At 41.1% G+C, this 10,028-nt stretch overlaps 1 protein-coding gene across 2 annotated transcripts in view; it reads left to right on the plus strand.

Annotated features, from left to right (window-relative positions):
- The window catches only part of LOC106583670 (nuclear factor of activated T-cells, cytoplasmic 2), a 42,989-nt gene extending 35,212 nt beyond the window's left edge, over nt 1-7,777 (plus strand). Inside the window, exon 10 of one of the 2 annotated variants that reach the window (XM_045705441.1) lies at nt 6,875-7,776. In XM_045705441.1, the coding sequence (XP_045561397.1) occupies nt 6,875-6,906 (32 nt within the window). In that variant the 3' untranslated portion in view covers nt 6,907-7,776. Of the gene's footprint in view, nt 1-6,874 lie in introns of both variants that reach the window. The other variant, XM_045705442.1, reaches the window with a different exon arrangement.
- The last annotated feature ends 2,251 nt before the right edge of the window (nt 7,778-10,028 follow it).

Consider the following 10,028-nt stretch of genomic DNA (forward strand, 5'->3'; position numbering starts at 1 on the left):
AAAATGCGCATATTTTCTTTATGCAGACTTTTGATATTCACATGAAAATCTGTTGCCAATTGGATGGAAACCTAGCTTGTAATATGGTGACAATTCCACTTAGTGTATCAGTGGGCAAGAGGGAGTTACCAGGGTGTTGCTTACACCTATTCAGTTCTCTCAAATCTACAAGTACCTAGACTGGGGTGTCTGAAGGTTTTAGATTTTTCCTTTCAATTAAGACCTATACAACCAGGTGAGGGGAGTTCCTTACTAATGTTACGTTTCCACAAGACAAACTCAGTGTCGTTCACAACAAAGGGAAATAACAAAGAAAAATACATTTTGACAACCAAAACAAAACAGAAAGGGGATCAAAAGGGGTTCTGAAAAGGCACCCATGTGGGTGCCCACTGGATGTTGGCAAAGCCACTAGTAAGGGGTTCTAAAAGACACCCATGCCCACTAAGTTTGCCTCCCGAAAAGATAAACTAAAATAAAAACCCACAACAACTTAGGACAGGGAGTAAAAAGAATATGGAGCGAAACAAACAGGGATAATAACAAAAATCTGCCTTTTTTCAAACTTAAATGGTTGAGCTCGAAACTGCACCTCAGTTGCCGTGAAGTGTAGCTTTCCCAACATCTCTCAAGCTCCACTGGAGCACTGGGCCAGTCACTCTTAAATATCACCTGGCTAGCACAGGTGAAACACCTTCTGACTAACGAGATGGACAAGCCAGCACAGGTGAAACACCTGACTAACGAGATAGACAAGCCAGCACAGGTGAAACACCTTCCCACTAACGAGATGGACAAGCCAGCACAGGTGAAACACCTTCCCACTAACAGAGATGGACAAGCCAGCACAGGTGAAACACCTTCCAACTAACGAGATGGGCAAGCCAGCACAGGTGAAACACCTTCTGACTAATGAGATGGACAAGACAGCACAGGTGAAACACCTTCTGACTAACGAGATGGACAAGCCAGCACAGGTGAAACACCTTCCGACTAACGAGATGGACAAGCCAGCACAGGTGAAACACCTTCCCACTAACGAGATGGACAAGCCAGCACAGGTGAAACGCCTTCCGACTAACGAGATGGACAAGCCAGCACAGGTGTAACACATTCTTAATAACAAGGTGACACAAATCAGTGCTCCCTATGTGCTAATGTGCTACCTTGAAAATAGAAATAGAAAAACCAAAACCTGTAACACTAATTATCGTGTCAAGTACAAGGGTGGAGTGAAAACCCGCAGACACTCGGCCTGCCGTGGAATGAGTTTGACACATACTGTATGACCCAGGAGGCAGGGTGGAAGGGTGTAGGGGTTGATATGGGATTCAGAGTAACACTTTTTTTTGTGGATGCTCCTTTTCCCTTGCTTGTCCAGCTATGTGGGTCAAAGCTTTAAATAGTCCCCAGCTAAAAGCCAGCTGAAGTTGTTTATCTGTGTGTGAACCGACACTAAGCCTGGCAAGGTCAGTGAGAGTACACGCTATCGATCATTTCAGAATGGATACAATTAGGCTCCCCTAGTCGCTAAATGTGCTTTGGCATCCAAATAATGACGATTTAGCAAGCCTTCGTCATGACTAAACTCTACATGTTGTGTAGAAGTTATTTGTGTATTGTGTTGATTATTGCAGAGGCCTGTTACCTTGTGTGTTCATTTATGATTCATTGCTTTTCAGAGGTAAATAAAATGAAGTTGAGCATGTGATCTGGACAGAATTGACATGCAGTTCTCACCATATGTATTTGGACAGTGAAGCTAACATTTGACATTTTGGCTCTATACTCCAGCATTTTGGATATGAGATCAAGAGTACAGTGTCACCTTTTATTTGAGACAATTTTCATAAATATCTGATTTATCATTTAGAAGTAAAAGCACTTCATGTATCTAGTCCTCCCATTTGGAGAAGTCATAAGTACATGGACAAATTCACTTAAAGAAGTAGTCAGAAGAATATTTGGTCCCATATCCATTGCACGCAATCACTATACCAAGCTTGCAACTGTACAAACTTGTACTGTGACCTCATATTCATAATTTCATCTCAAATCCAAAATGCTGAAGAGTAAAAAAGTATTAATTGTTAGTATTAAAATGTTTGCTTCACTCTTCTAATATGGTGAGGACTGTATTAGGCAAAAAGAAAAAGGCCATATGTTAGAGTATAATACGTTACAGTACGATACGTTACAGTACGATACGTTACAGTACAATACGTTACAGTACGATACGTTACAGTATGATACGTTACAGTACGATACGTTACAGTACGATACGTTACAGTACAATACGTTACAGTATGATACGTTACAGTATAATACGTTACAGTACGATACGTTACAGTACGATACGTTACAGTATAATACGTTACTGTATAATACGTTACAGTATGATACGTTACTGTATAATACGTTACAGTATGATACGTTACAGTATAATACGTTACAGTATGATACGTTACAGTATGATACGTTACAGTATAATACGTTACAGTACGATACGTTACAGTACGATACGTTACAGTATGATACGTTACAGTATGATACGTTACAGTATAATACGTTACAGTATGATACGTTACAGTATAATACGTTACAGTATGATACGTTACAGTACGATACGTTACAGTATGATACGTTACAGTATAATACGTTACAGTACGATACTTTACAGTATAATACGTTACAGTACGATACGTTACAGTATAATACGTTACAGTACGATACGTTACAGTACGATACGTTACAGTATAATACGTTACAGTACGATACGTTACAGTACGTTACGTTACAGTATGATACGTTACAGTACGATACGTTACAGTACGATACGTTACAGTATAATACGTTACAGTACGATACGTTACAGTACGATACGTTACAGTATAATACGTTACAGTACGATACGTTACAGTATGATACGTTACAGTACGTTACGTTACAGTATGATACGTTACAGTATAATTTATTCATTCTGTTTTATTAACACATCAATGACAATATATAACCATTAAAATTCATTAAAAATAAACAACAAAAAAAGCTAAATTCTGTTAATGTTTTTGGAAATACACTTACAAAGTATTTGAAAATACTGAAATACACTGACCCAAATACACTCCCATGCATTTAACCCAGGTATTTGAAAATAGTATTTGAAATAAGCATTTGAAAATACTCTCAAATATAAATTACCATTACAATACTCAAATAAGAGTACTTGTTTTGGACTGTGTATTTGAAAATGCTCAAATACACAGAAAAAAGTATTTTACTACCAGATACTCATATACATATGTATTTGAACCCAGGGCTGATACATTATAATAGTTATGCTACAGAATGTGGTTTAACATGGAAACAATGCCCTTGGTTAGCTTATACTGTAGGTGTCGGAAAACACATACAGCTCTGTACATTCTACCCTATTTACAAAAGGATGCGGGAGAAAAGTTTCCATTTGATCTTATGTAGTACAGAAACAGGAAGCACTACCAAATAAAGTGAGTACCTGTTGCAAAGATGATTTCTGCCTGTGGTTGCTAGGAAAAAACAATGATATGACACCTTGTGGAGCATAAGTGTCAATGCGATTTGTAAACTACAAGTACAACAGGCCTATGTGTTACACTGTCCTAACCATTATCCCACACTTTCTTGTTCTCCAGTGAATGACATCATAAGAAATGATCTGACTGCCCGCAGTAACGAGCAGTAAAGAGCATCTATATTGTGACCAACAATCACACGGGCTCCAGAAATACCATGCCGTCATTCTACTGTCTGATTGCCCCCCTTCGTATGTACTGTATATAGGGTGTTAAGTCAAAATCGCATCTTTTGACAAATGGGTAGAATAATATGTTAATTGTATAGATAATCCTCTAAGAAAACAAATGGTCCAAACCTCATAATATGTTCACAAGTTATTGGAGTTTTTACCCTTGTAGGATGGCCAGAATTACGGTGACTATATCAATGGACGCCAGAGTAAAAAATCTAAAAAGTTAGGAATCAGGAAAATTGCATCGAATCAGCTAGGCTGGACTCTGGGCTACCGGCTACCTGACAGGCTCACTTTTGATAATTGCGTTGTTTGCTCTATAACCCATTCGTTCATACGCCACCGTGATATACAATAAGGCCCGTGACAACAAAAAGACAACAGTCACACAGTGGCGGAATAAATTCAACTACACATACGTTTGTTTCACAAAACCGGAGAGCAACATCTGTCCAGTGAAGTCCACAAAGCAAATATTGCATGTAACAAACAGTTAAATCACCTGCAGCATAGTCAAGCAAGTTAATGTTTTCCACAGTTTACTAAACTACTGATTTAGAACCACAGAGTTACCGCAAGTCAGCACAAAGACATCAGGAGCACTGCCTCTGCTATTTCAGCACCATTTTAACTTAAACATTTAAACATCATCAAATCAACAAGGCTATATACAGTGCCTTGCGAAAGTATTCGGCCCCCTTGAACTTTTCGACCTTTTGCCACATTTCAGGCTTCAAACATAAAGATATAAAACTGTAATTTTTTGTGAAGAATCAACAACAAGTGGGACACAATTATGAAGTGGAACGAAATTTATTGGATATTTCAAACTTTTTTAACAAATAAAAAACTGAAAAATTGGCCGTGCAAAATTATTCAGCCCCCTTAAGTTAATACTTTGTAGCGCCACCTTTTGCTGCGATTACAGCTGTAAGTCGCTTGGGGTATGTCTCTACCAGTTTTGCACATCGAGAGACTGACATTTTTGCCCATTCCTCCTTGCAAAACAGCTCGAGCTCAGTGAGGTTGGATGGAGAGCGTTTGTGAACAGCAGTTTTCAGTTCTTTCCACAGATTCTCGATTGGATTCAGGTCTGGACTTTGACTTGGCCATTCTAACACCTGGATATGTTTATTTGTGAACCATTCCATTGTAGATTTTGCTTTATGTTTTGGATCATTGTCTTGTTGGAAGACAAATCTCCGTCCCAGTCTCAGGTCTTTTGCAGACTCCATCAGGTTTTCTTCCAGAATGGTCCTGTATTTGGCTCCATCCATCTTCCCATCAATTTTAACCATCTTCCCTGCCCCTGCTGAAGAAAAGCAGGCCCAAACCATGATGCTGCCACCACCATGTTTGACAGTGGGGATGGTATGTTCAGGGTGATGAGCTGTGTTTCTTTTACGCCAAACATAACGTTTTGCATTGTTGCCAAAAAGTTCGATTTTGGTTTCATCTGACCAGAGCACCTTCTTCCACATGTTTGGTGTGTCTCCCAGGTGGCTAGTGGCAAACTTTAAACAACACTTTTTATGGATATCTTTAAGAAATGGCTTTCTTCTTGCCACTCTTCCATAAAGGCCAGATTTGTGCAGTATACGACTGATTGTTGTCCTATGGACAGAGTCTCCCACCTCAGCTGTAGATCTCTGCAGTTCATCCAGAGTGATCATGGGCCTCTTGGCTGCATCTCTGATCAGTCTTCTCCTTGTCTGAGCTGAAAGTTTAGAGGGACGGCCGGGTCTTCGTAGATTTGCAGTGGTCTGATACTCCTTCCATTTCAATATTATCGCTTGCACAGTGCTCCTTGGGATGTTTAAAGCTTGGGAAATCTTTTTGTCTCCAAATCCGGCTTTAAACTTCTCCACAACAGTATCTCGGACCTGCCTGGTGTGTTCCTTGTTCTTCATGATGCTCTCTGCGCTTTAAACGGACCTCTGAGACTATCACAGAGCAGGTGCATTTATACGGAGACTTGATTACACACAGGTGGATTCTATTTATCATCATTAGTCATTTAGGTCAACATTGGATCATTCAGAGATCCTCACTGAACTTCTGGAGAGAGTTTGCTGCACTGAAAGTAAAGGGGCTGAATAATTTTGCACGCCCAATTTTTCAGTTTTTTATTTGTTAAAAAAGTTTGAAATATCCAATAAATTTCGTTCCACTTCATGATTGTGTCCCACTTGTTGTGGATTCTTCACAAAAAATTACAGTTTTCTATCTTTATGTTTGAAGCCTGAAATGTGGCAAAAGGTCGAAAAGTTCAAGGGGGCCGAATACTTTCGCAAGGCACTGTATGCTTAGTTTAATACACTGAAGACAAACTTAAAGATACCAAAAACTATTTAGTCCAATCAATGTTGCTAAATATCATGTGGCTGTCCATGGTATTGATTTCTGTCAGTGTATGTATGTGTGTATGTATGTGTGTGTGCGCATGCAAGTAAAACAAAAAATGTGGACTCACCCAACTGGCTGACTAGTTGAACGCCAATGCCATCCTCCTCTCTTTCATGTAGGCACAACGGTCAAGGGCTCCGTCATACAGTACACTTTTAGTTTTGTTGTTATAGGCTACCTAGTTAAAATGCTTGCTAGCCTAACTTCCTCGCATGGGCAACAATGAACCAGCTAAGTTAGCTAGCTAGTTAATATGAGCCTACTAGGCTACATCTAGGCTACATATTGAACTTCAATCGTCTCAGGCCAGTGGTACAACATATTAATTTATGGTTAGATCAGAATCGTCGTCATTGGCCTGTACAGAGAATTAAGTCAAAACCACAAGTCTAAATCCACATCTCCATCCATGGCTTAGGAAAGGGCCAATTTAGCAAGCTAGCTACTGCAGTACATCAACACAAGCAATCCAGAAAATCTGATTTTATTGGTGTGAAGCCAAATCTAAACTGGCCTCCCTTGGGGGGCGTTTTGCTGCACCAGGACAACCCACAGTTGAGCTTAGTGCAACGATGATTGGCTAATTCTTTTATTTTTTTAATCAAGAGAGGACAAATGCTTGCTGGCATCAATTAATCAATTGCTACAGCGTCAACATGTTATACTCTTTTGTTCCAGACAGCATCAGATACATGGGCGAAACATACTGAGACAGAGGGGCGCTGTTTCCCTCACTCGGATGAGATTTCTCCAGTGAGATTCAGCCACTTGTGAATTGAAGGAAAATTATGAAAACACAGAGAGAAGAAAGATGTATTGGTCAAATATTTGGGGAAGCCTGGCTTCCCTTTGCATTCATGAATACACGCCACTGAGCATATACCAAACGTTTTATTTTCAAAGCCTTTTAACATTTAATTCAGTTTGTGTCATGCTAATTTAGATTTTTGTGACCCGCGGAAACAACTTTAAAGGTGACGACCACAAAATGTAAAATCCTCAAAAGTTGTTAAAAGAAACCTGCACGGCTATGCCAACATAGCTCGGTGCTCATTATCGAATGTATTACGTACAAATCCAACTTTTTTTATATAATGCTAAGGATATGTTAGAGGAAGACCCCACTGAACGATTCAGAACATGAATAATAATTTGTCTTGGTAAAATGTATTTTATAACATAAGGAAGTTACATTTCATCACCAAAGAGCGTTTTCACCGACACCATACTGTATATACTGTATTGTGGATGCAGATGGAATCCAGTTAGGGGTATGCAGTGCCGAATTTCAATAAGTGTGTTGACCATGGGCTACCTTTTAAACAGTTGTATTATTTTATCATGTGTAATCATGTATGTGGCCTCAATGTAAGCTTTTGTAATTGTAAATAAAAACAACTTCATGAAAATGGCTGTATTTACTAAGAAAATTATGAAAAAAACTGAATATGATTGAGAAACATATTTTTTCTGTCATGATGTTGGCAATTTCATTTTATTTTTTTATTTTATTATTTTATTTAGTCTGCCTGTCATTAAAATATATATTTAAAATCTTCTTGTTTGTTGATTAAATGGATCTCAAAATGAATCAATGTGTATATGTCATGAGTTTAAAAGTCCAAAAATGGATGTAGCAATCACAGATTTCCATTGATTTGTAATACCAATGCAGTCAATCTAACTGGACATAACCCAACCCTACCAAAGGTGCCATACCTCTTCTGGATGATGAATTTTAATGTAATCTAATAGACCAAAAATGGTATCCAACTTTGCACCGCCCCATTGGTCTCCTGGTCGCAGTTGGCTGGGACAGAGCCTGGACTCAAACCAGGATCTCTAGTGGCATAGCTAGCACTGCAATGCAGTACCTTAGATCACTGCGCCACTCGGGAGGCGTCAGATAAATGTCGTCAAAGCTGTACATTTCATTGTATTTTCTATAAGACTTCTAACGATTGTTGGTTGTAGTTTAATATTACACCCCTTATTTATGAGGAAATAGTGCACGCTTTTCATTGATGAAAAATAAATACACAAATAACTAACATTTGTTTAATTAAATGAACATCAAGGTGAGGATGTCTAAACAAGGCTGAACCAGGAGGGGTTCTCCAATAACACCAAGGTGAGGCTGTCTAAACAAGGCTGAACCAGGAGGGGCTCTCCAAGGAACATCAAGGTAGGCAGTCTAAACAAGGCTGAACCAGGAGGGGCTCTCCAAGGAACATCAAGGTAGGCAGTCTAAACAAGGCTGAACCAGGAGGGGCTCTCCAAGGAACATCAAGGTAGGCAGTCTAAACAAGGCTGAACCAGGAGGGGCTCTCCAATAACACCAAGGTGAGGATGTCTAAACAAGGCTGAACCAGGAGGGGTTCTCCAATAACACCAAGGTGAGGCTGTCTAAACAAGGCTGAACCAGGAGGGGCTCTCCAAGGAACATCAAGGTAGGCAGTCTAAACAAGGCTGAACCAGGAGGGGTTCTCCAATAACACCAAGGTAGGCAGTCTAAACAAGGCTGAACCATGAGGGGCTCTCCAATGAACATCAAGGTGAGGCAGTCTAAACAAGGCTGAACCATGAGGGGTTCTCCAATAACACCAAGGTAGGCAGTCTAAACAAGGCTGAACCAGGAGGGGCTCTCCAATAACACCAAGGTGAGGCAGTCTAAACAAGGCTGAACCAGGAGGGGCTCTCCAATAACACCAAGGTGAGGATGTCTAAACAAGGCTGAACCATGAGGGGCTCTCCAATGAACATCAAGGTGAGGCAGTCTAAACAGGGCTGAACCAGGAGGGGTTCTCCAATAACATCAAGGTAGGCAGTCTAAACAGGGCTGAACCATGAGGGGCTCTCCAATAACACCAAGGTGAGGCAGTCTAAACAGGGCTGAACCATGAGGGGCTCTCCAATAACACCAAGGTGAGGCTGTCTAAACAAGGCTGAACCAGGAGGGGCTCTCCAATAACACCAAGGTGAGGCTGTCTAAACAGGGCTGAACCATGAGGGGTTCTCCAATAACACCAAGGTGAGGCAGTCTAAACAGGGCTGAACCATGAGGGGCTCTCCAATAACACCAAGGTGAGGCAGTCTAAACAGGGCTGAACCATGAGGGGTTCTCCAATAACACCAAGGTGAGGCAGTCTAAACAGGGCTGAACCATGAGGGGCTCTCCAATAACACCAAGGTGAGGCAGTCTAAACAGGGCTGAACCATGAGGGGCTCTCCAATAACACCAAGGTGAGGCAGTCTAAACAAGGCTGAACCATGAGGGGTTCTCCAATAACACCAAGGTGAGGCTGTCTAAACAAGGCTGAACCAGGAGGGGCTCTCCAATAACACCAAGGTGAGGCTGTCTAAACAGGGCTGAACCATGAGGGGCTCTCCAATAACACCAAGGTGAGGCAGTCTAAACAGGGCTGAACCACGAGGGGCTCTCCAATAACACCAAGGTGAGGCAGTCTAAACAGGGCTGAACCAGGAGGGGCTCTCCAATAACACCAAGGTGAGGCAGTCTAAACAGGGCTGAACCATGAGGGGCTCTCCAATAACACCAAGGTGAGGATGTCTAAACAAGGCTGAACCAGGAGGGGCTCTCCAATAACACCAAGGTGAGGCTGTCTAAACAGGGCTGAACCATGAGGGGCTCTCCAATAACACCAAGGTGAGGCAGTCTAAACAGGGCTGAACCACGAGGGGTGATCAGATGTAGTAGGTTGAAAGGAAGGTATTTTCCCCTTGGCTGAGAACGTCTACGTTCCCCTCTGCCTTCTAGTGGCTGCTTCTTGCAGGTACCTGCACCATCACTCAGCTCATCCTTGGGTTTGAA

The sequence above is a fragment of the Salmo salar genome, chromosome ssa22, assembly GCF_905237065.1.
Source record: "Salmo salar chromosome ssa22, Ssal_v3.1, whole genome shotgun sequence".
NCBI classification, from domain to species: domain Eukaryota; kingdom Metazoa; phylum Chordata; class Actinopteri; order Salmoniformes; family Salmonidae; genus Salmo; species Salmo salar.